This window comes from Oncorhynchus mykiss, chromosome 3, assembly GCF_057628025.1.
Source record: "Oncorhynchus mykiss isolate SJ-2025 chromosome 3, ASM5762802v1, whole genome shotgun sequence".
Lineage (NCBI taxonomy): Eukaryota > Metazoa > Chordata > Actinopteri > Salmoniformes > Salmonidae > Oncorhynchus > Oncorhynchus mykiss.
In genome coordinates, this window is record NC_143024.1 from 72111131 (window position 1) to 72137512 (window position 26382).

Consider the following 26382-nt stretch of genomic DNA (forward strand, 5'->3'; position numbering starts at 1 on the left):
CCACATTAGAAGTAGTCATATCCCAGATTTGTTATTCTCTACTTGGGCCTATTTGACTCCATTCTCTATCTTATTTAGTTTTAAAAATGAAGGTTTGGTGAAGCCCATGAAAGAAATCCACCCTTGGCTGGTCAAAAAGTTATATTCTATTCCCACTTATTGTAATGCTTTCTATTCTATTCTATTTATATTATGTTCATCAAGTAGCCTTGACTATAGGGAAAATGCACGAATGAGAAAACGGTCAGAGATAAACAAATGTGCATCTCACTGCATGCATATAACCCACATCTGACTGGAAGAATAGAAAGCTTACATTTTATTAACTTTGAAAACTGAACCATCTTATTGTCACTGATAGCCCTCATAGATACATTTCCTCATAACGAGAGACACGGGAAAGATAATGAGCGATGTTGTGTGTCATCACACACAAGACTGATGATGCCTTCCTTGGCTCAGCCGATATTAAACAGTGGCTGTAAAAATTAGGCTATCGTTACCGGGCGGCTGCCCTTTAGGCTACCGGGTAACCCCGGAGGACCTCACTCACCGCTTCCCATGTTTTTATTTTTTTCCACAGCTAGCATCGTTTTAAATAAACATCTTCTGACGCTCATCCTCGGCCGCGACTTACATGGGGTGTCCCTATTCCATGTATAGAACAGCCCCCCACGCCTCTCCTGGTGCTGTCCAATCCCGTCCCTTGGGCTGCTTTGACAAGGGTACTTTGTAAAATATACTCATATATATATATACGCCCAGATGCTCCCTTCATGCTCCGAGTCTTCTCCAAGCTTACGCGGGAACTGTCTGAATTATCGGTGAAGTAGCTAACTAACTTACTCTCTGCTAAAATGGCACCCAAGAAGGACGCTAAGGCGGCACCCGCCAAGAAAGCCGAGCCTGCAAAGGCAGCCGCACCTGCTCCCGCACCCGAGCCTGATGTGGTAGCTGCTCCCCCTGCACTTGACTTGTCCAAAGTCAAGGTAACTATGTTCTTTCTGCCTTTACCCTGCCTCCACTAGCCTATGCCCTGCATCCTCCCGCTATCCTATAGGGTACTTTGTCTGTCTGCAAAATAAAAATGTTGATTATGCTATTCTTTCATGAGTCACAGTATAATTTAAATATTTACATTTACTAGGCTTTATTTGTTACTATGCTTCTTTATAGTCTCTCCGTTGCATATGTGTGATATAGTCGGTGTTTGGCCTGGTCGTTCGTTGGGAGTGTGTTTTTCTGAAGCTACAGTATGGTATGGTTGCCAAAGGTTGTGAAGGGCCATTATCACTACATGCTTGATGCTACAATCATATGGGCCTAGACTACATATCATATGGGAATGTAAATCCCTACTAAATTGAAATATACAAATTGATAACCAATATATTTGTGTGCTGTTAGGATATTGTAGGCAAATATTACTTATTAGGCTACCTATTTCAACCTATGGAGTTACCACAGTTTTGAAATAGTTTAATTAACTTGAACAAAGTAGGCATACTGTTTTATTTTGACAAATAATTATGTTGGGATTATTTTGTCATGTTTTCCATAATGTATTATATGGCAAATGTTATGAGTGCTCTCTGAGACGGACCTAATTCTGAAGCAGGATTAAAAATGTTGAGACAGAACCTCGGACAGCTCCGGAGACGCGGTGCTCTCGCTCATCTAAGCCACGCCCTAAGCCCCTCGGCTCCCCTGATAGGCTGTACGAGTTTGTAACAAGGTGAAATGGCAATGGAACTTGTCACCAAATGTGGACATGTTCAAGTATCTAAAGATGGACCTCAAAGACCGAGTACCATCATAAGAGTATAGCTGTGGAGCTAATTTTGTTTCGAGGATTGGTAGGGGTAATATTTCTTAGCTGATGGGAGCATGGCCCCAGTGCTTTCCACTGGGGCACGCTTGTTGAATGAACGTTGTTTCACATAATTTCAACGAAATTACTTTGAACCCATGTGGAATCGATATATGTCTTTGCAGAGTGGGATATGTGGTGTTTTTGTTGGATTAGTCCAATTTATAATCCAATTGACTGTTATTTTCAAGCAAAATCCAATTGTCAAAATAACCTACAATACAATCAGTATTGTTTAAGCAGCAATACAAGATTAAGAGATGCATATTAGGCTATATATCCCTTTTGCAGTTAGTCATTTGCAAAATGATTGTCAAATGTTTTTCTACATTGTAAGGAGTCAAAGGAAAATCTACTGGTACATAATCACTTGAAAATGTTATGTTTGATCTCAAGGTAGTGAGCCTAGTGTGTATAGCCTAGGCCTACTCCAACAGCCCAATAGCAGATGGCCTCACATTTTAGACAGTATGAGACCTAAAGTAAAACTGGGAGACTATTGCAGACGGGTACCCCAAAACCCCATCCCCTTCTTATGGCACTCTGTTTCATTGGTGTGTGAGATGGACTGTAAAATAGTAAGGAGATGACCCAAGCCCCCTGTAAGTCAGGAACTGGAGTTAAGTAAAGTGGAGTTAGCCTACTACACTGGTATTCTTGCGATACCAAGACTCTCGTTCCAGAATCAGGTTTAGGAGAGAAACTGTTCTGGGGAGATATAGAAAGGCTGTAGTCAAGGCTACTCATCAATTTCCCTAGACAGTATAATAGGAGGGTTTAAGTCCATAGAAAGTCTCAGATCTGATATAGCAGACAGTGGAATTGTGCCGAGATGGTATTACTACACTGGCTGTAAATGTTCCAAAGTGGACCCCCACTTTCTTTCAATGTTCTGATTGTTTTTCTCTGCTTTCCTCTACAGGTGGAGTTCACTCCCGACCAGCATGAGGGTATGTTCACTAAACCATATTACTAAGGGGCAGTTTAAAAGGCATGTTAAATGATCTATTGAAAGTGTTTCTTAGGCCAATACTATAAGCTAAATATGTGTCTTGAAAATCGGCCATATTACTATTACTATTACTGTAAAAAATAAATACAAATCTGATATCGCTGTCACTGCTGTAAAACGTTATCACTATCACTGCTGTAAAACGTTATCACTATCACTGCTGTAAAACGTTATCACTGTCACTGCTGTAAAACGTTATCGCTGTCACTGCTGTAAAACATTATCACTATCACTGCTGTAAAACTTTATCACTGTCACTGCTGTAAAACATTATCACTGTCACTGCTGTAAAATGTTATCACTATCACTGCTGTAAAAGAGATCACTAACACTGCACCTTCGCAGACCTGGGTTAAAATACTATTTGAAATCATTTCAAATACTTTTTCTGAGCGTGCCTGGCTGAATGGACCAATAGAATAATCTCAGAACCGCAAACCTCGCTCACCTGGCACCCCAGGCAGGCTAGAGCAAAGATTTCAAATAGTATTTGAACCCAGGGCTGTACCTCTGACGGCTAATAAAACCCACTTTAATAAATCCACTTTAGGTCTTTTTACATATTATTTATCCAACATGGATTAGCTGCCACTGATTTCTATCTCAATGTTATCTCTTTTCCTACACCTGGACTAAGTAGTGTTTAAAAATATAACAAATACCAAACAAAATGCAATAGTAATATTTTGACTAGGCTTACTTTTCAACCTCAGGAGGGTATTTACAACTTAATAGCAGCCAATCTCAATACATTTTCCAAAATTTCAATGGTCAATCCTCTAAGGTTCTCAGGACACAGTTCACCCCTCTATATGAATGTAAAAACATTATGGCTAAATTAACACTGGGCAAAAAAGCCTGATATATTATATAAACAAACAACAAAACTATTCAATTAAATTCATGATATCTGTTTGGACCACAGATTACGGCACCACAGATTAGCGCACCACTTGACCCGTTATAAACTGTCACAATGAGTTATAACCTGTTATAACATAAGGCTAGTTGCAGTCAACTGACCAAATCTCCCCCTAGTGGCCTCATGGGTGGAATGTTGTAAATATATGTAATAATTTCATAATTAATTAACATTATTTTTTTAAACGCTGAATATCCGGTGTTTCTATGTTAATTGGTTTTGTGATATTAAAGTATTCTGTGATGTACAGTACCAGTCAAAAGTTTGGACACACCAACTCATTCCAGAGTGTGCAAAGCTGGCATCAAGGCAAAGGGTGGCTACTTTGAACAATCTCAAATATTAAATATATTTTGATTTGTCACTTTTTTGCTTACTACATGATTCCATATGTGTTATTGCATAGTTTTGATGTCTTCACTATTATTCTACAATGTAGAAAATTGTCAAAATAAAGAAAAACCCTTGAATGAGTAGGTGTGTCCAAACTCTTGACTGGTACTGTATATAAAGTGTCATATTGGGATGCAAACTCAAAATTGAATACATTTCAACTCTATATCTGACATGGTGCAGGCATGCTCTTTTTTTAAGCCAATGTGTTAAGCCCACCTTGATTTAGCTCACAGCAGTAAAATGTTTTAAAGTTGTCAAGCAATATGGAACAGAATTTTTTTTATCCATAGGCCTAATAACACATGTAGGATTTCCAATTTTTTTATTCCATTCTCATTGACATTCTAAATGTCAAAGACTTAAATGCATCCTGTCTCATATTGTCACCTGGAGGATGCCAACTGAGATCCTTTTTAACTCCTAAATTCGGAAATCCATAGTTGCTTCGCCCTCATGTTGGTGCTAGCAAGCTAGCAAGCCTCTAGGTAGTGCTAGATATCAACAGCCAATCCAGTAGGGGCTGGAAACTATAGTGAGCTTCGATTGGAATATTTGCATAAAGTTAAACTTTGGTCACCGCACCCTGTTCACGTCCATCGTCAGCAGGCGATAGCGCAGTCATCGCCCTGGCTGGTTGTTGGTTACGCTACTGTCAGCATTCTCTTGGTTTACTCAGGCCATTCACAGCATTGCCTTATAAAGGAGCGGGGCTCATATTCTCTCTTCAGTATCGATTCCAAGTTGGTCCCGTCTTGTGCGGCCCGCAAGAAATAGAGAGAAAGAGACAGCTGGGGCTCGCGCGGAGCAGGAAATCACAATATAACTATTAATCTTTCAACGGATCACTTTCAGTCGAGTTCCATCACAAGCCCATATAAATGTTTAGGCTAGGTAGGTAACTCTTGTTATCTTCCCGTGCTGGTGTTGTCTCTCCCCATTGCACGTGCGCAATTGTTAGTGAGCAGTGGTGTAAAATACTTAAGTAATAATACTTTAAAGTACTACTTAAGTCGTTTTTGGGGGGTATCTGTACTTTACTTTTACTATTTATATTTTTGGCAACTTTTACATTATACTTCACTACATCCCTAAAGAAAATAATGTACTTTTTACTCCATACATATTCCCTGACAACCAAAAGTACATTTTGACAGGAAAACAGTCCAATTCACACACTTATCAAAAGAACATCCCTTGTCATCCCTACTGCCTCTGACCTGGCAGACTCACTAAACACAAATGCTTCCTTTGTAAATTATGTCTGCATGTTGGAGTGTGCCCCTGGCTGTCCATCAATAACAAAAACAAGACAATTGTGCAATCTGGTTTGCTTAATAATAAGGAATATGAAATTATTTATACTTTCACTTTTGATACCTAATGACATTTTATCAATTCCATTTACTTTTGATGCTTAAGTATATTTAAAACTAAATACTTTTAGACTTTTACTCAAGTAGTATTTTACTGGGTGACTTTCACTTTTACTTGAGTCATTTTCTATTAAAGCCTTACTTTTACTCAAGTATGACAATATAATATTTTTTCCACCACTGTTAGTGAGGATGAAGAGTGAAGTGCAACAGCTTGCTGCTGCGCAAGTGCGCATGTGCTGACACAGAAAGCAGCCCTACAAAGATATTTCTCTCCATTTACCTAGATCCATTCTCAAACATTACCTGCTCTGCTTGATTGAAATGATATATTCGGCCAGGTATCCCTTGTAAAAGAGGTATTCTGACCTCAATGGGACTTCCTGGATAATTACAGGTTAAATCAAATATAAACAGGAGGCAATTCTACATCCAGATACAATAATAAAAAGGATAGGACGAAACTCTCATCATTGATTTGAGATATTTACAACAATCCCTGCAAAAACACCAAAGACCAAATGGTCTGCATGTTTGTTTCATAGATCTCTTGGTTTGTTATAATAGCTTCTGTTGGCCTCTAGCCCAGGTACTCTGAGGATAATAAAACCCTCTCTCTCTCTCTCTCTCTCTCTCTCTCTCTCTCTCTCTCTCCCCCTCTCTCTCTCCATCTCTCTCCCTCCCTCTCTCTCCCTCTCTCTCTCTCTCTCTCTCTCTCTCTCTCTCTCTATCTCTCTCATCTCACCTCACCTCACCTCACCACACCACAGACTACAAGGAGGCTTTCGGTCTCTTTGACAGGGTGGGTGACTCGAAGGTGGCTTACAACCAGGTCGCTGATATCATGCGCGCCCTGGGACAGAACCCTACCAACAAGGAGGTGCGCAAAGTCCTGGGCAACCCCTCCGATGAAGGTAAGACACACACATATACAATACGTAAACGGATACAAGGACACACACGTTTGTCCTTATATAGCACACTAGGGAAGAGAACATGTCCTTCAGTAAGTAACCACACCATAGAGATAGATAGAAGACAAAATACGGTTTTGGTATGGGCTGCGCCATTGAGGACTTCCACCATTTTGAAGTAGTCAACTGAGTAGGACTTCCTATGGGTTAGGAAAGGATCATATAATTCAACCGAGGTTATCAGGAGGGATCAGCCAATGAATTATACTCGTCAGCAAACATTCCACAACTGCAGGTGGCAGTAAATCGCCAACCTTGGCTTTATACCTTTTTCAAACAACATACTTCGGAGGTAGTATGCACCGTTTCAGTTTGTTTGCCAACTCATAGAAGTAGTAGAAGGAGAAAGCTGACTACCGTTGCTGCTCGTGCTCTCACAGACACAACGATGCGATGTCTATCATAGTCAATGGACTAGGCCTTGGCATTTGTCAGATCCATTTTATAGCACATTGTAACAATTCAGCACCTGTCATGATGGACAGATCCCTCCATTGGTGGTGTTAAGCCTGAATAGCTGACAGATCCCTCCATCGGTGCTGTTAAGCCTGAGTAGTTGCAGAAGGTCTTTGAAGTAGGGTTACAATACCTGCCAGTGTGAACCATTTTTTAACATTATTTAACTAGGCAAGTTGGTTAAGAACAAATTCCTATTTTCAATGATGGCCTAGGAACAGTGGGTTAAGTGCCTTGTTCAAGGCCAGAACGACAGATTTTTACCTTGTCAGCTCAGGGATTCGATCTTGCAACCTTTCGGTTACGAGTCCAACGCTCTAATCACTAGGCTACCTGCCGCCCCATCTATGTATGTACTTATATTTTGACACACACACACACACACACACACACACACACACACACACACACACACACACACACACACACACACACACACACACACACACACACACACACACACACACACACACACACACACACACACACACACACACACACACACACACACACACACACACACACACACACACACACACACACACACACACACACACACACAGAGTTTAGTCTCAATGGTATAACTGCTAGTAGTGTATTGTATGATGTGGACCAGGGTGAAGTTGCCCACACACTGATCTGGAGTCAGTTTGTCATATTCCCCACTAATGTTTAAGGTTAGGATAGGGGGAGAAAAAGCTGATCCAAGGTCTGTACCTAGGCAAAACTTCACCCCGGAGCGTACTGTATACTTATAGTGCATTTCCTCTCACTCTGGCTGCCCACAGACATGGCCGCCAAGAGATTGGAGTTCGAGGCCTTCCTTCCCATGCTCCAGCACATTGTCAACGACCCAAACAAGGGAACCTTCGATGACTACGTTGAGGGTCTGCGCGTCTTTGACAAGGAGGGCAACGGCACCGTGATGGGAGCTGAGCTGCGTATTGTTCTTGGAACACTGGGTGAGTGGCTGCCTTGGTTTAGTTGTAACATGAAGTGTGTGTGTATGAGTGCATGCGTTCCTGTCTGCGTATATTATATGACACCAGACCAGCTGGTGACCTGACCTCTCTCACCTCTCCCTCCCTCTAGGTGAGAAGATGAGCGAGGCTGAGATTGATGGCCTCATGCAAGGACAGGAGGACGAGAACGGCAGTATTAACTTCGAGGGTAAGCTTTCAAGTCTTCCAAGTATTAGGTCACATCCCAAATGGCACCCTATTACATATAGGGAGACATTTTCGTAGTGCCAAACCAATGTCAAACAATTACCATAAACCTCATTATAATCTGACAGCGTGATTTGATACTTCTCTTCAACAATATGCATTATAAGTCGGTGACTTCCCACTGGGCACAGACGTCAGTTCAACGTCTAGTTTGGATTTCAGTTTATGTGACAAAACAAGCAAGTATAGTGTAAAGCAGTGATCATCAACTCGATTCAGCCGTGGGATGATTTGTTCTTTCATGGAAGGTCAGGGGGCCTGAACATAATGACAAATCATTTGTAGACTGCAAATTGACTGGAAGAAGGTCAAACAGATATATTATTTGACTAAAACATTATCATTTCAAACTTTGCATACATTTGTATACGATCACATTGATTCTATATTATGTGTGGGAATACTTTGGAAGAGATTTCCTAAATTAAAATCACTTGGAGCTGATTTGCTGGTGTTTTTACAGTCTTTAATGTCCAACAAGTAAAAATAAATATATATATATATATATATTTTACTTGTTGGATATATATTTATATAGATCTATATATATATATATATTTATGCGCTTACTCACTCCTCTGTTTTAATCTTTTTTATTTCCCCTGTGACCCCCTCCTTTGTCTCCCCTCACTCCTTCCTCCCTCCTCACCCCTCTACTCCCCCCCCCTCCTTTGCCTCCCCTCACTCCTTCCTCAACCCTGCAGCCTTTGTCAAGCACATCATGTCTATTTAAGGATCCTCCAGCTGCAGTGGCTAACGAGGAAGCTAACGTGTTATCTGCAGACCCAACGGTGTCAGGACATCCACTCCCCCACAGTTCTTCACCACCACCTGATAAAGAGACAGGGGGAAAATGGACTATGAGATGTAATTTTTGTTGTTAGTTTCATTCTTTTTCTTTTGGTCTGACTCCGACCTCCGACTCTGCTCTCTATTTTCCTCGATTGGAAGCTGTCCTTTTTTCTCTCCAGCCAACCGTCAGATGCTCTTGTTGTCTTGTCCCCTGGTATGCCTCTCCACCGTGGGTCGGTGAGGGAAAAGAGGTAGGGATGACTCACTGAAACGTTGCAGTAGTTAAGATAAACCTTCCATCACTTACTTACTCCCTGGATTGGGCCAGTAGAGGTGACTGGCTTTGCTCAAGACTGGCCATCAAAACTCACTCTCCCTATCTATCCCCTCAGTCTTAATTTATTTATCTCCTCTGCTATTTCACATAATAAACTTTTCAAAAACCCTCTGGTGTCGCAGCTCTTATTCTTTGCTCTGCGGGAGAGTGCAGACAGTGAGGTTATGTCCCAAATGGTACCCTATTCCATATATAGTACACTACTTTTGACCAGTACCCAATAGGCTGCCCTTTGGGATGCATCTTGAGTGTAGCTACAGGGTAGAGGTTAAAACAGACCAACACTGATGGTGGCCTAGCAGCCGAAACATTTGTTTTCTTGTTGCATCTCAAATAATGATTAAAAGATTTTAAAAATATGTGTCACTCTCTTTTTTTTAAGTATGGGTCTTGCACTTTAGAGGGGGGTAACCAAGGTTATTATCGTTTTTTTTTTATATTCCTATTTATTTCTATTAGTTTTAAGAATTTTATTTGAAATTCAGTTTCAGATCCACTTTTGATTTTGTTTAGTTAAAGTTTTACAAAAACTTTTCTATGTCATTTTTATATTATTTAGTTTCAGTTTTAGGGACAGAATGAAGCCTAAGGCTAGGAGCCTTTTATGTTTTGTATAGTGTTTGTGTTTTTTGGGATGTCATTTCTTGCCACTGTGGGGCAGTAATGCATAAGGTAATGGGTCAGGTCATAGGTTCGGTTTAAAGATACAGTCGACGAGATAATGTAGATCAGGGGTTCTCAAACCTCTCCCCAGAGACCCCCAGCCGTTCCATGTATTTCAACTATTCCACAGGTAGCATACCTGATTCAAAATGTCACCTAATCATCAAGAGCTTGACTGGGTGAATCAGGTTGGTTTGTTCAGGGTTATAACAAAATTGTGAAACATCTGGGGGTCCCAGAGGAGAGGATTGAGAACCACTGACGTAGATGCACAAGTTAACAGTAGTAGTGGGTCAGTTTCCACAACAACCAGAAGCGTTGAAGTGCGAGACTAAACTTCTCCACAGTTTTGGTCCCGTAGCTACCATGTTGTAGCAGCATGAAGCGCACCCGTGCACATGCGCAGATATTATGTGTGAATGTGTGATAGCAGTCTTGCATCTGCTCATTTCAATGGACGCGTTCGAGCGGATCCTTTTTGTCAAGTCAGTGGACCCTTTCGAAGTTTGTTGCATTCTGGAGATAAAAAACAGGTAGACAATGAACTTTACAAAAAAGCGTGATCAAAACTCATGAAGTTTTGTCTGCAGTCGACTGGAGGTTTCTGCAGCTGCTCTTCGCCAAAGTCATCCTGCAGCCATCGCCTGCATTGTGGGAGACTTTGTCAACCAGTCATTAGGGTCATTTTGTTTGACTGTAATAACATTGGTGGTAACTATAAGTTCAGCAAAGTGTGGAAGTACTCAAAACGAGAGTGTTCTTCGTAGTTTTTTTATTGTCATTAATTGTTAAGAGCATTTTTATATTAGTACCTTATCAACAGGAGAAAAAACTGTGTACATCTAATTTTAATGACATTAACAGTTGCTGTAGGTTGGGGTAGAGGATAGGAGATAGGGGGATGCAGAAAGTACATAGAAGCAAACAAACATCAGGAATACTAGGAGAGGAAGGAGGGCTGAATACCACAATGGCAACAGAAAAAATACACCGTAACACTTTATCAAACAGATGCAACAATATTTGTTGAGTTTCCTTTTTTTAAGTTTGTTTATATGAAATGTATTTTTTTTATGCATTTTCCCCCTTTATTTCCCCACCCTAAATGTTTTACACAAAACAAACCTAGCATCTAGAAGTGAACTGTAAGGACACAGGGTCCAGAGTTCCACAGCTGCTTCCTAAATTGAATATTTAAATAATAGTCATAGTTTCATTCACAATATTGTTCAGACAACTGCAAGCCCTCTTGAGTGCATTCTCAGCCTGCTCTAAGAGCCTTGGGTTGTTCATCAAACACTATGGACTAAAAGATCTTACAGCCATCCAATGCCTACTGTAGCTAGCGTTAATGAATGGATCGTGATCACAGCTTCTGTGAGCTTTCAGCTACATCAAAGTTTCTTTTGAACTGAGATTTGTGAGATGAGAATCACTGCAGCATCCTCTTAAACTTAACCAGGACTGGCAAACCAGCCTTCTAGAAGAAAAACTCCCAGAGAGAACTCTTGAGAGTAGCATTATTTAGTACTCTGAAAGTAAAATATATTTTATAATCAGAAATATGTCATGTGTATCTGAGAATTGTATTATGGCATTGCCATTGCCATTGAGATTTTATGTTGGGACTCTTAATATGAAACTACCCTTCCCAGACTCACCTGCGTGTGAGGAGGATTCACGGGAGAGATGTGTGAGTGACAGAGAAGTGAAGTAATGGAGATGTAGCCTAATGTGTTGTGCTACTAAAGTATGTGCTGCTGCAACTTGGAATGATTCAACTCTAAAAAATATCTTGATTGTAACCTGACTCTTTATCATCGAAATCCACGGGCTCTCGGGACAAGGTGATAGATAGTTAAGTAACATAGTTAGGGTACATTTAATACTCTAAGTAAAATAAGCCCTGTTCGAGCCAGAATGGCCCATATGGGCAGGAGCCTAACTCCTGTTTCTGTAGTGTGAGGCAGCTTGATGTACAAGTACACCCCCTGGACAGGAAGCTAGTCTGCCACAGGGCCTTTAGTACTCTATTGCAGGCCTGAAAGATGCACGTCTTAACAATATCAGCAGAGTTGTCTGAAGTCAACTTCAACAAGCATAACATACTAGTCAACTAATATCTACAAAAACATGAAGAAGTGTTCATATCTTTATCCAATGATTCAGTAAATAACTTACTCAAATCCTTTTATTTCAAATAGAAAATAGCCTCTTTCCGTAACTAGAATTGATACATGCTCATCATACCATTATCTAGTGCTTGCAGTAATGCAATTGTTGCAATAAGTTAAACTTAAAGGACTTTTTTTTCTCACTTTTTTTAAATCGTTTTTTGAAGAGATGTTGTTGCTGACAAAGAGCTCGCATATATACTGTATATATATATATACAGTACCAGTCAAAAGTTTGGACACACCAACTCATTTAAGTTTGAATTTTAAAAAAACTATTTTCTACATGTTAGAATATTAGTGAAGACATCAAAACTATGAAATAACACACATGGAATCACGTAGTAACCAAAACAGTGTTAAAAGCAAATCAGAATATATTTTAGATTTGAGATTCTTCAAAGTAGCCACCTTTTGCCTTAATGACAGCTTTGCACCCTCTTGGCATTCTCTCAACCAGATTAATCTGGAATGCTTTTCCAACAGTCTTGAAGGAGTTCCAACATATGCTGAGCACTTGTTGGCTGCCTTTCCTTCACTCTGCGGTCCAACTCATCCCAAACCATCTCATCCTTCTTGGTCAAATTGCCCTTACACAGCATGGAGGTGTGTTTTGGGTCATTGTCCTGTTGAAAAACAAATGATAGTCCCACTAAGCACAGACCAGATGGGATGGAGTATTGCTGCAGAATGCTGTGGTAGCCATGCTGGTTAAGTGTGCCTTCAATTGTAAATAAATCACAGACAGTGTCACCAGAAAGCACCCCCACACATCACACCTCCTCCTCCATGCTTTACGGTGGGAACCACACACATGGAGATCATCCGTTCACCTCATCCGTTCACCTCAATTGTAAATAAATCACAGACAGTGTCACCAGCAAAGCACCCCCACACCTCACACCTCCTCCTCCATGCTTTACGGTGGGAACCACACACATGGAGATCATCCGTTCACCTACTGCCATCTCTCACAAAGACATGGCAGTTGGAACCAAAAATCTCAAATTTGGATTCATCAGGACAAAGGACAGATTTCCACAAGTCTAATGTTCATTGCTCATGTTTCTTGGCCCAATCAAGTTTTTTCTCTCTTTAATGGTGTCCTTTAGTAGAGGTTTCTCTAAAGCAATTCAACCATGAAGGCCTGATTCACACAGTCAACTCTGAACAGTAGATGTTGAGATGTATCATTAACTTGAACTCTGTGAAGCATTTATTTGGGCTGTAATTTCTGAAGCTGGTAACTCTAATGAACTCTGCAGCAGAGGTAACTCTGGGTCTTCCATTCCTGTGGCGGTCCTCGTTAGAGCAGGTTTCATCATAGAACTTGATGGTTTTTGCGACTGCACTTGAAGAAACTTTCAAAGTTCTTGAAATCTTCCGGATTGACTGACCTTCATGTCTTAAAGTAATGATGGACTGTCATTTCTCTTCGCTTATTTGATCTGTTATTGACATAATATGGACTTGGTCTTTTGCCACCCCTGCCTTGTCACAACACAAACGCATTAAGAAGGAAAGAAATTCCACAAATTAGGCACACCTGTTAATTGGCACACCTGTTAATTGGCACACCTGTTAATTGGCACACCTGTAAATTGAAATGCATTCCTGGTGACTACCTCATGAAGCTGGTTAAAATAATGCCAAATGTGTGCAAAGCTGTCATCTAGACAAAGGGTGGCTACTTTGAAGAATCTCAAATATAAAATACATTTTTGTAACACTTTCTTGGTTATATGGTTCTATATGTGTTATTTCAACATTTTGATGTCTTCACTATTATTCTACAATGTAGAAAATAGTTTAAAAAAAATCTAATGTAATGAATAGATGTGTCCAAACTTTTGACTGGTACTATATATATATATATATATATATATATAAAATAGTTGTTTATATATTTATTATATATTGGATGTTGGACAAGCATGATTTGCCTCAAGGATGCTTGATGTATGGTGAATGTTGAGTCTGGCATCCATTCACTTTACTGAGAAAAAAAAGACGTGTTGGCGAGTAGGAACGGGCATTGTATGGGCATGGCCACGTGACTTTCTACCTATGGCAAGAAAAAGCTGCTTCTAAGCACTGAACAGAGACCACCCCACCCTATACCTGGCCCTTACCCAGATTATTTTGTGCAAACAGCTAAAGCCGATTTGGGGTCAGTGCTTCGACACCATCTAACTATTTATATACCTATCTATCTATATGCAGCATAAAGAAATAAAAATACACCAAATACAGGTACTTGGAATGGAAATATCAAGAAAAATGGACCAAAAGTACTTTCTAAATAGTCTGTAGTTCCCTCAGGGTTGTTGTTTCTTCATTTATCTTGATGACATAGGGCAGGGTAGGCAGCTCCATCGGGCGGCGGATATGAGGCTGCTGCAGGATGGCGGTGTCTGAGTGTCTGGGCTGGGGTTGATGAGTAAGCAGGGTTGAGGAAGTCTGAGGGCTGGGACAGGGTGAGGGAGTCTAGGGTGGACTGGAGGTCGGGTGGGGCGAGGGTGTCTGGGATGGACTAGCAGGAAGAGTAGAGGCTGAGTGGAGGCAAAGGGAAGGTTTCCGGGGGCTGAGCAGTCTACAGGCAGAGTGGACTAGAGGCAGAGTGGACTAGAGGCAGAGTGGACTAGAGGAAAGTGAGGGAGTCCGAGGCTTGGGGTCAGGTTAAACTGGAAGCAAGTTGAGGGTGTCAGGAGTCTGGGATTAGTCGTCTGGAGGCAGGGGAAAGCGTCCGGGGCTGGGGTGGACTGGAGGGAGACTGTAGGCAGGGGGAAGGTGTTCAGGGCTGGGGTGGACTGGAGGGAGACTGTAGGCAGGGGGAAGGTGTTCAGGGCTGGGGTGGACTGGAGGGAGACTGTAGGCAGGGGGAAGGTGTTCAGGGCTGGGGTGGACTGGAGGGAGACTGTAGGCAGGGGGAAGGTGTTCAGGGCTGGGGTGGACTGGAGGGAGACTGTAGGCAGGGGGAAGGTGTTCAGGGCTGGGGTGGACTGGAGGGAGACTGTAGGCAGGGGGAAGGTGTTCAGGGCTGGGGTGAACTGGAGGGAGACTGTAGGCAGGGGGAAGGTGTTCAGGGCTGGGGTGAACTGGAAGGAGACTGTAGGCAGGGGGAAGGTGTTCAGGGCTGGGGTGGACTGGAGGGAGACTGTAGGCAGGGGGAAGGTGTTCAGGGCTGGGGTGACCTGGAAGGAGACTGTAGGCAGGGGGAAGGTGTTCAGGGCTGGGGTGGACTGGAGGGAGACTGTAGGCAGGGGGAAGGTGTTCAGGGCTGGGGTGAACTGGAAGGAGACTGTAGGCAGGGGGAAGGTGTTCAGGGCTGGGGTGGACTGGAGGGAGACTGTAGGCAGGGGGAAGGTGTTCAGGGCTGGGGTGAACTGGAAGGAGACTATAGGCAGGGGGAAGGTGTTCAGGGCTGGGGTGGACTGGAGGGAGACTGTAGGCAGGGGGAAGGTGTTCAGGGCTGGGGTGAACTGGAGGGAGACTGTAGGCAGGGGGAAGGTGTTCAGGGCTGGGGTGTCTGGATATCTGGGCTGGGATTGACTGGAGGCAGGGTGGGGGTCAAAGGATCCAGGTAGAGGTTGTCAAGGCTCTCACAAACCCTGCATGGTCAGGGCAGCGGTGACATCGTCAGCCAGAGTGGCTAGCTGTGGAGGCTCCAGCAAGTTGATGCTGTCGGAGGACGACAGGTGGCTGTGGCGGTGGGGGGACAGCGTCCCTGACACGCCCGTTCCCGGTGACTGGGTCATGATGATCTCCGCCCCGTGGTCCACCCGGGCCTTGGCCGTGTCACGGAACAACAGCTTGTGGCTCTCGATCTACAAGGAGTTAGGGTAATTGAGATAGACGGGAGGCACACACATGGGGATAAGCACAAACACATAGGTTGGGGATATGCACACACACACACACACACACACACACAGGTTGGGAATAAGCACAAACACACAGGTTGGGGATATGCACACACACACACACAGGTTGGGGATGAGCACAAACACACAGGTTGGGAATAGACACACAGATGCACACATACGTGAGGGATACCCACACAGATGTCATACGTGGGTTCGAGTGGTGCTAACCTTGGAGGAGACTGTTTGAGACTGATGTCCGACTGATCAGTGTGCGTCCCAAATGGGACCTTATTGCCTTTATCGAGCACTACTTTTGACCAGAGCACATAGGGCCCTTTAAAGGAATAAGGTGCCATTTGGGACTCACACAATCTTCGTTGTGATGAGGTGACAGTATGATGGGACTTACCATAATGAGGCCTCCACCAGGGGTGTGGTGTGCATTATCCAGGGAACCCACCTTGGGCTGGGCCTTGTCTTTGAAGTCCAGCTTCACATTTTCTATGCGCACGTTACCTCCCCCTGGTGGAGCAGATGGAGAGAGGGAGAAGGGGAGCAGAGGGAAGGGGAGAAAGACCCAAGAAGACAAGGGTAAGATGGTGAGAGAGAAAGAGAGCGGTGTTCCAATAAATCATTATACTTTATCATCAATAATTAGTCAAACCGATGAAAAGACAGACAAGACCCTTAGTCCTTATCAGGATCCCCATTAGCTGTTGCCATGATTATAGTCTTCCTGGGGTCCATACCCTGCCAATATATCACTTGATAATGTAATTGAAAAGGTGCTTCGGAAATAAATCATTACCTCTATGGGTTAACTAGGACACAGGGAAATTCAGACATTGTCATCCTACAAGACACATTGTATAGAGGAGACGGACCCATTTGTTGCCCTCTAGGTTACAGAGAGCTGGTAGTCCCATCCACCAAATTACCAGGTGTAAAACAAAACAAATTAAATCAAATTGTATTAGTCACATGCGCCCGAATACAACAGGTGTACCTTACAGTGAAATGTTTACCTACGAGCCCCTAATCAACAAGGCAGTTAAAAAAATAAGAATAAGAAATGAAAGAAACAAGTAATTAAAGAGTAGCAGTAAAAAAAAAATAACGAGATAATATACAGGGGGTACCGGTACAGAGTCAATGTGTGGGGGCACCGGTTAGTTGAGGTAATTGAGGTAATATGTACATGAAGGTAGAGTTATTAAAGTGACTATGCATAGATAACCACAGCGAGTAGCAGCGGTGTAAATAGTCTGGGTAGCCATTTGATTAGATGTTCAGGAGTCTTATGGCTTTGAGTAAAAGCGGTTTAGAAGCCTTTTGGACCTCGACTTGGCGCTCCTGACTAGGGTGGTCTTTGACTAGTCTCTGACATTTTTTAGGGCCTTCCTCTGACTCCGCCTGGTATAGAGGTCCTGGATGGCAGGAAACTTTGCCCCAGTGATGTACTGGGCCGTATGCACTACCCTCTGTAGTGCCTTGCGGTCGGAGGCCAAGCAGTTGCCATACCAGGCAGTGATGCAACCAGTTAGGATGCTCTCGATGGTGCAGCTGTAGAACCTTTTGATTATCTGAGGACCTATGCAAATCTTTTCAGTCACCAGAGGGGGAATAGGTTTTGTCGTGCCCTATGCACGACTGTCTTGGTTTGCTTGGACCATGTTAGTTTGTTGGTGATGTGGACACCAAGGAACTTGACGTTCTCAACCTGCTCCACTACAGCCCCATCGATGAGAACGGAGCGTGCTTGGTCCTCTTTTTCCTGTTGTCCACAATCATCTCCTTTGTCTTGAACAAAGGTCTCTGACCTCCTCCCTATAGGCTGCCTCGTTGTTCTCGGTGATTAGGCTTACCACTGTTGTCATCGGCAAACTTAATGATGGTGTTGGAGTTGTGCCTGGCCGTGCAGTCATGAGTGAACAGGGAGTACAGGAGGGGACTGAGCACGCACCCCTGAGGGGCCCCTGTGTTGAGGATCAGCATTGCGGATGTGTTGTTACCTACCCTTACCACCTGGGGGCAGCCTGTCAGGAAGTCCAGGATCGAGGTGCAGAGGGAGGTGTTTAGTCCCAGGGTCCTTAGCTTATTGATGAGCTTTGAGGCCACTATGGTGAGGGCACTATGACTATGCTGAACTGTAGTCAATGAATAGGATTCTCACATAGGTATTCATTTTGTCCAGATGGGAAAGGGCAGTGTGGAGTGCAACAGAGATTGAATAATCTGTGGATCTGTTGGGGCGGTATGCAAATTGGAGTGGGTCTAGGGTTTCTGGGATAATGGTGTTGATGTGAGCCATGACCAGCCTTTCAAAGCACTTCATGGCTACAGACGTAAATGCTACAGGTTCTATTAGCTATGTAGACTATGACATTACTTTATCATAGATGGTGACAACGATGTAGGCTATCTGTAGCGATTATGATATGGTTTGGCTTGGAAAGGTTTTTTCGCATGGTCAAATACAGCTGATGTGTTGTGCACTGCAGTCCACAAGCGAAGGGAAAAGGTGAGAGGAGGAAAGTGCATTGATGTGAGAAGGAATACAACGTGGCTGCTAGGAAAGTGAACTGTGTTTAAGTTATATCAGGGGTGTATTTATTCTGCCTACTCTGTTGTAAAATGTTTGTTAAACAGAAGCAAACAGAACAAAACAGGGATAAATATAACATGATTTGTCAAATAGAAACTCTCGTTTGCAAATGTTGGACTATGATTACACACTAGATCAGCTAGATGCAGACAAGAGTTTGCAAGGCGATATTGAACGTGTCACTAACATTTTCCTCTCGGCCTGTGTGCACCTACGCTGTAAACTTTCATTCATAGGCTAGGTTGTAGCAACCTCATGATGGGTTTAGGGAAAATTTGATTATCATGTAGTAGCATAAACCTATCGATGTTACATTGAACTGGGTGAATGGAATATGAATGACAATCATCCATTATGCTGTAATAGAAATAAGGCCATGCTCATGAGAAAAAAAGAATTGTCCTGCCTCATCTTAAACGGCATTGACCACCACTGATTTCCTCAGTGAAAACAATATACTGAGCAAATGTCAAATTGGCTTTTTACCAAATGACTGTATGACTGACCACGTATTCACCATGCACACCCTAAATGACAAACAAACAAACCAAAGCAAAGCAAAATCTTCTCTTGCTTTGTTGATTTCAAAAAATCTTTTGACTCAATTTGGCATGAGGGTCCGCTAAACAAATTGATGGAAAGCGGTGTTGGGGGAATGACATACGACATTATAAAATCCATGTACACAAACAACAAGTGTGCTGTTAAAATAGGCAAAAAGCACACATTTCTTTCCACAGAGCCCTGCCCTCTTTAACATATATATCAATTAATTTGCGAGGGCACTATAACAGTCTGTAGCACCTGGCTTCACCCTACTAGAATCTGAAGTCAAATGTCTACTGTTTGCTGATGATCTCATGCTTCTGTCCCCAACCAAGGAGGGCCTACAGAAGAACCTAGTACCTAGTCAGACCTGCGCCCTGACAGTAAATCTCAGTAAGACAAAAATAATGGTGTTCCAAAAAACGTAAAGTTACCAGGACAACAAATACAAATTCCACCTAGACACCGTTGCCCTAGAGCACACAAAAAAACTCTTCAACCTACATCAGCACTATAGGTAACTTACACAAAGCTGTGACCGATCTGAGAGAGGCAAGAAGGGTCCTCTACGCCATCAAAAGGAACATAAAACTTGACATCCCAATTAGGATCTGGCAAAAAATACTTGAATCAGTTAAATAACTCATTGCCCTTTATGGTTGTGAGGGCTGGGGTTCGTTCACCAACCAAGAATTCACAAAATGGATCAAACACCAATTTGAGACATGTACAACGTAAAACACCAAACAATGCACGCAGAGTAGAATTAGGCCAATACTCGCCCCAATCAAAATCCAGAAAATATCTGTTAAATTCTACAACCACCTAAAAGGAAGGTGACGATTCCCAAACCTTCCATAACAAAGCCTTCACTTAACCTAGAGAAGAGTCCCCTTAGCAAGCGGGTCCTGGGGCTCTGTTCACATACAGAAACAGACCCTACAGAGTCCCAGGACAGCAACAGCAACACAATTAAACCCAACCAAATCCTGAGAAAACAAAAAGATAATTACTTGACACATTGGAAAGAATTGACAAAAAAAACAGAGCAAACTGGAATGCTATTTGGCCCTGTGTACAGAGAGTACACAGTGACAGAATACCTGACCACTGTGACTGACCCAACATGAAGGAAAGCTTTGACTATGTACAGACTCAGCGAGCATAGCCTTGCTATTGAGAGAGGCCGCTGTGGGCAGACATGGCTCTGAAGAAAAGACAGGCTATGTGCACACTGCCCACAAAATGAGGTGGAAACTGAGCTACACTTCCTAACCTCTTGCCAAATGTATGACCAATTAGAGACACATATTTCCCTCAGATTACACTGACCCATAAAGAATTCAGAAAACAAATAGAACTTGAATAAACTCCCATAACTCTACCCACATGTACATACTACCTGAACTAACCGGTGCCCCCGCACATTGACTCTGTACCGGCACCCCCTTTTATACAGTATAATGTTATTTTTTACTGCTGCTCTTTATTTACTTGTTACTTTTATCTCTTATTCTTATCCATATTTTTTTGAAACTGCACTGTTGGTTAGGGGCTCGTAAGTAAGCATTTCACTGTAAGGTCTACACCTGTTGTATTCAGCGCATGTGACTAATAAAATTAGATTTTGATTTGATCAATTGGGTGAAATACCAGTGTGCATCACAGCAGCAAGATTTGTGACCTGTTGCCACAAGAAAAGGGCAACCAGTGAAGAACAAACATGATTGTAAATACAACCCATATGTATGTTTATTTATTTTCCCTTTTAAACTTGAACTATTTTCACATCTTTATAACTCTGTACATAGCCATACCATGACATTTGAAATGTCTCTATTCCTTTGAAACTTTTGTGAGTGTAATGTTTACTTTACATGTTTATCTCACTTTTGTTTATTATCTATTCCACTTGCTTTGGCAATGTAAACATATCTTTCCCATGCCAATAAAGCCCTTTGAATTGAATGTAGCAGTGTGAATGTATTATATTGAACATACTGATACTTATCATCAGTATGACCACCAGATGGTGTTGTAGGACTCTGACGCAGCAGTCAGTCACCACTCTCTCAGAGCAGGGGAGGATTTGTCCGCATCACACACTACACGTGATTTACTTACTGTACTTACGCATCCTAAACGGCACCATTTTCCTTATAGTGCACTGTTTTTGACTACAGCCCATACCCATTTGTCTCTGGACAAAAGTAGTGCATTATATAGAAAATAACCTCACACTCAACGTCAACAAAACAAAGGAGATGATCGTGGACTTCAGGAAACAGCAGAGGGAGCACCCCACTATCCAGATCGACGGGACAGTAGTGGAGAAGGTAGTAAGTTTTAAATGCCTCGGCGTACACATCACGGACAAACTGAATTGGTCCACCCACACAGACAGCGTGGCGAAGAAGGCGCAGCAGCGCCTCTTCAACCTCAGGAGGCTTGTCACCAAAAGCACTCACAAACTTCTACAGATGCACAATCGAGAGCATCCTGTCGGGCTGTATCACCGCCTGGTACGGCAACTGCTCCCCCCACAACCGGAAGGCTCTCCAGAGGGTAGTGAGGTCTGCATAACGCATCACCGGGTGCAAACTACCTGCCCTCCAGGACGCCTACACCACCCGATGTCACAGGAAGGCCATAAAGATCATCAAGGACAACAACCACCCGAGCCACTGACTGTTCGCCCCGCTATCATCCAGAAGGCGAGGTCAGTACAGGTGCATCAAAACAGAGACCGAGAGACTGAAAAACAGCTTCTATCTCAAGGCCATCAGACTGTTAAACAGCCACCACTAACATTGAGTGGCTGCTGCCAACATACTGACTCAACTCCAGCCACTTTAATAATGGAAATTGATGTAAAAAAAATGTATCACTAGCCACTTTAAACAATGCAACTTAATATAATGTTTATATACCCTACATTACTCGATATAGGTATTAGTGTTCCATTTGAGATGCATCCTATGATGCTCTATCACTCTTTCCCTTATCTACAGTCAGGTAGAAGTCTAATTCCTATAGAAGCCCAACATGGTTCTAGTGCGTTGTAGATTGACTGTAGGTTCCCATATATCTCAACTGTCAGTGTGGGGTGACCCAGGTAGATAAGATCAATATTTTGTCCAACTTTATTGTCCAAGACAGAGAAATATGCCTTGGACATACAAACACTGCTGCTCCCATATAAAATACTCATCACATAATACACATCACATAAATAATCAACAGAAACACATCACATACACTTATAATACTGGTACACAGGTAGAGCAGGTTGTTTACCTGGCCGGTGGCGAATGTTGTCCAGGGATCCACACTTGGAGGTCACATGACTCAGGTCAATCTTCTTGGTCTGGATCTGCACCTGTAGAGGAACACCTGGTCAGAGGTGCCTGGTTCTGGTGATCACCTGTTTACCCATTATCCTACGAGGGAGTATCAAGAGGCAACGACCTCGAAGAACTACAGTAACTACAGAAAATGACTGGATCTACCCATCTATCTATCCAGTTGACTAGCAATGTAAGGCCTGTGAGAATGATCTGTGATAGAGTTGGTTCCTGATCATATGATTACTCGTCATACACATTGTGCTAGGAGGGAGGATAAGAGACTGAGAACTACCATCTCTTGTCTCTGACATGCTGTAAAGGTCGGGACTACCCTGTTGACTAGTTTAGTAACAGTGTTTTAGACAGTTACCTGTATACTATGGCTTAGGTGGGTGGGTGCTTACATTTGTTCAATTTTTTTGTTGTTGCATATCCCACTCCCTCTGAAATACCCTAGGAGAGTGGGGTCACGACCAGAGATCAGCCATTATTGACCCTGGAGCAATTAGGGTTAAGTGCCTTGCTCAAGGGCACATCGACAGATTTTTCATCTAGTTGGCAACCTTTCAGTTACTGGCCCAGCGCTCAGTGGTTAAAAGCATCATCATACCCATGGTCCTAGTAGGGAGGACCAAGAGGAAGAGAACTACCATCCACTGAAGAACTGCGCTACCATCCCGTCTATGAAGAAAAGGACTGGATCTATCCAGCTAAATAACAGTGGTATTGGTAAAAGTGGACCTACATACTCAATTGTTGTCCACATTCCCACACTCATTGAAAAATCGATTACAAAAGGGTTATTTTTGGTTCCATATAGAACCCTCTGTGTGGTCGGGGTATTATATGGAACCAAAAGGGGTTCTACCTGGAACCAAAAATGGTTCATCAAAGGGTTCTTCTATGGGGACAGTCGAATAACCCTTTTAGGTTCTAAAAAGACAATAGCTCTTCATAACAGAATGAGAGGGTTGTCATAAATTGTCTTTATGTGCACCTGACGTTTACTACAAACAGATAGTAGTCAGTGCTTGACTTGGGCTGATAATAATATATACACTGAGTGTACATGCTCTTTCCATAGACTGACCAGGTGAATCCAGGTGAAAGCTATGATCCCTTATTAGTGTCACCTGTTCAATCCACTTCAATCCGTGTAGATGTCTCTCATTCCCACAGGTGTTACTTAGCTAGTCAACTGGATACATAGATGGGTAGATCCAGTCATTTACATCAGAGACAAGAGTGTAGCAAAACCTAATATCTACTACAATACACTGAGTGTACAAAACGTTATCAATACCTTCCTAATTGTTGCACCCCCTTTTGTCCTCAGAACAGCCGAAATTCGTCAGGGCATGGACTACAAGGTGTCGAAAGCATTCCATATTTTGTTTTGCCAATTCACCTTTTGAATGCACACATACACGATCCATGTCTCAATTGTCTCAAGGCTTAACAATCTTCCTTCAACCTGTTTCCTGCCCTTCATCTACACGGATTGAGGTGGATTGAACAGGTGACACTAATAAGGAATCATAGCTTTCACCTGGATTCACCTGGTCCGTCTGGAAAGAGCAGGTGTTCCTAATGTTTTGTACACTCAGTGTATATATTATTATCAGCCCAAGTCAAGCACGGACTATTATCCGTTTGTAGTAAACGTCAGGTGCACATAAAGACAATTTACGACAACCCTCTCATTCTGTTATGAAGAGCTGTTGCCTTATGACAACCAACCCAACCGCGGTCAGGAATGAAAAAGATACATTTTACTTCTGGCTTTATCTGTGAAAACTGAGGCTGAAAAGACAAAAGTGCAGAATATTAGCCATAGAATATTAGCCAATATAAATGCACATCTGGAATTAGCCACAGGCAAAGACACAGAAGAGGTTATGCAGCAATTATGCACATAAGTGATATGAAGAGAGAGAGAAGGAAGGAAGGAAGGAAGGAAGGAAGGAAGGAAGGAAGGAAGGAAGGAAGGAAGGAAGGAAGGAAGGAAGGAAGGAAGGAAGGAAGGAAGGAAACCAACATCCAACAGGCACAACAGATACAGTGTGAGTGAATGAGTGAATGAGTGAGTGAATGAGTGAATGGGAAAGCAAGCACAACAGAAGCATACGCATCTGTCAATAAAACAGTGACAAATCAGAAGGGAAACATTAAGATGATTTAATAGAACATGACTACTGTGTGGTCTACCATCAATTTACCTGTTTTCTAATCTTGTACCGTCACGCATATAGGCTTGGGTTGCAATAGTACCTGATAGATACACGCTATACTAGAACCTGACCATGCAGAATGCTAGTGAACGTATTGAGAAAGAAGGAGCTGTGTTAGTGAAAACAATGGGTGTGAGTTGGCTGGCGTCTGCATAACTAATCTACCCATCAATCTTTTCATTTTCACATTGTTTACACTAGCTAGCCCTTTCACCTCTAAGAAACAGAAATCACAGCTGTAAAGGAGATAGGCTGGTCTCAGATCTGTTTGTGCTCTTTCCAACTCCATTGCTTTCACTGTCAAGTCAAACAGTCTGGCATGACAATTTCATAGAGGTGTCAATGCCAGGTAGAACCAGGTGAAAAGGTGAACACAGGCCACATCCTAAATGGCACCCTATTCCCTATATAGTGTGTTATGGGACCCGGTCAAAAGTAGTGCACTAAATAGGGAATAGGTTGTGATTCTTTGAGATGCTGTACATAGTCTGGGACCAGAATAGAAACCCTGGAGTCCCCAGTCCTGCATCTCCCCAGCACTCTAATGGGTGACTGTGTGAGAGAGATACCATAAAATGAGAGAGAGAGAGAGAGAGAGAGATAGAGAGAAAGAGAGAGAGATAGAAAGGGGTACCATAACAAAGAAAGAGAGGAGGTATGTGTGTAAGAGAGCGCATACTACAACGAGAGAACAGGAATGTGTGTGTTGGGGGGGGGGTTACTATCCAAGTGGGTACTATCCAAGTGGGTACTGGAAATCCCCAAAAGTCCCCACAAGGATAGTCAAACAAGAACAGTTCTCTCTCGTGAGGAAATTTTCCAGTTCCCCATGATGACAAAGGCTATCTTTGGCTTAGAGGTTAGGTGTAGGGTTAGGGTTACAATTAGGGTTAGGGTAAGGCTAAGGGTTAGGGGTTATGGAAAATAGGATTTTGAATGGGAATCAATTTTAGGTCCCCACGAGAATAGTAAAACATATGCTGTGTGTGTTTGTGAGAGAGGGATGGATGGAGGAGAGACACCAAGTGTATTAGGAGTAAGAGACTCACGTTTCCTCCTCCTGCTCCTCCTACTGTCTCAAATTAGCTGACATCAGACACAGCCCCTCTTACTTCCCCATGGCTAGTATGGTCATTACATCTTTACAGTTAGAAGATATCAGCCAAGAGAGACCCGTTTGTCTCTCACTGACGGCCATGACACTTTGTGTTTGCTTTCTTTATGTAACCAATGGTGACCTTTGAGCCTTGTGTCTACAGCTGAGCTAGTCTGATCCTCAGGGAAAGCTAGCTAGTGTAAACATACTGTAGATATACAGTACAATGAATAGAATAGGAAAAAAAGCCCCTGAGAGCACAGCAATTGACTTAAATGGGGTTGGATCCGTTCTAGTGAATCTAATTCTATGCGTGTAAAGTAACATCCCCTGACATGCTGTATGTACTGTATGCCTGTCAGCAGGGAGCCAAGGTGCTGAATCTGCCACGATTACTCAGACTGTCTGTTCCAAACAGAGACTGTGCCTGCTCTGCAACCCAAGTGGCACCATATTCCCTATGTTGTACACTACTTTTGACCAGAGCCTTATG

The 26382-nt window shown here is 42.7% G+C and overlaps 2 protein-coding genes across 9 annotated transcripts in view; one reads left to right on the forward strand and one right to left on the reverse strand.

Annotated features, from left to right (window-relative positions):
- Positions 1–783: 783 nt before the first annotated feature.
- myl1 (myosin, light chain 1, alkali; skeletal, fast) lies at positions 784–9469 on the forward strand. Of its 2 annotated transcripts, NM_001124291.1 has the most exon segments (9): positions 795–892; positions 894–915; positions 918–989; positions 2793–2820; positions 6344–6487; positions 7792–7965; positions 8096–8173; positions 8937–8976; positions 9010–9467. In NM_001124291.1, coding segments are annotated over 8 exon segments (582 nt in total). In that variant the 5' UTR covers positions 795–857; the 3' UTR covers positions 8966–8976; positions 9010–9467.
- A 1312-nt stretch (positions 9470–10781) lies between these two features.
- map2 (microtubule-associated protein 2) overlaps positions 10782–26382 on the reverse strand; it is a 130697-nt gene continuing 115096 nt past the window's right edge. For 4 of the 7 annotated variants that reach the window (XM_036974802.2, XM_036974799.2, XM_036974798.2 and 1 more), the window contains 3 exons: positions 22513–22594; positions 16474–16586; positions 10782–16025 (listed from right to left, as the gene is read on the reverse strand). In XM_036974802.2, coding sequence (XP_036830697.1) covers positions 15801–16025; positions 16474–16586; positions 22513–22594 — 420 coding nt within the window. In that variant the 3' untranslated portion in view covers positions 10782–15800. The remainder of the gene's footprint in view (positions 16026–16473; positions 16587–22512; positions 22595–26382) is intronic. The other 3 variants (XM_090230067.1, XM_090230066.1, XM_090230068.1) reach the window with 2 other exon arrangements.

Excerpts from the sequence above, each read along its gene's own strand:
- myl1 (XM_021581343.2), top strand. The coding sequence starts at position 858 with ATGGCACCCAAGAAGGACGCTAAGGCGGCACCCGCCAAGAAAGCCGAG. Across the intron at positions 990-2,792 it reads TTGACTTGTCCAAAGTCAAG|GTGGAGTTCACTCCCGACCA; the intron begins GTAACTATGTTC and ends TTTCCTCTACAG. Across the intron at positions 2,821-6,343 it reads CACTCCCGACCAGCATGAGG|ACTACAAGGAGGCTTTCGGT; the intron begins GTATGTTCACTA and ends ACCACACCACAG.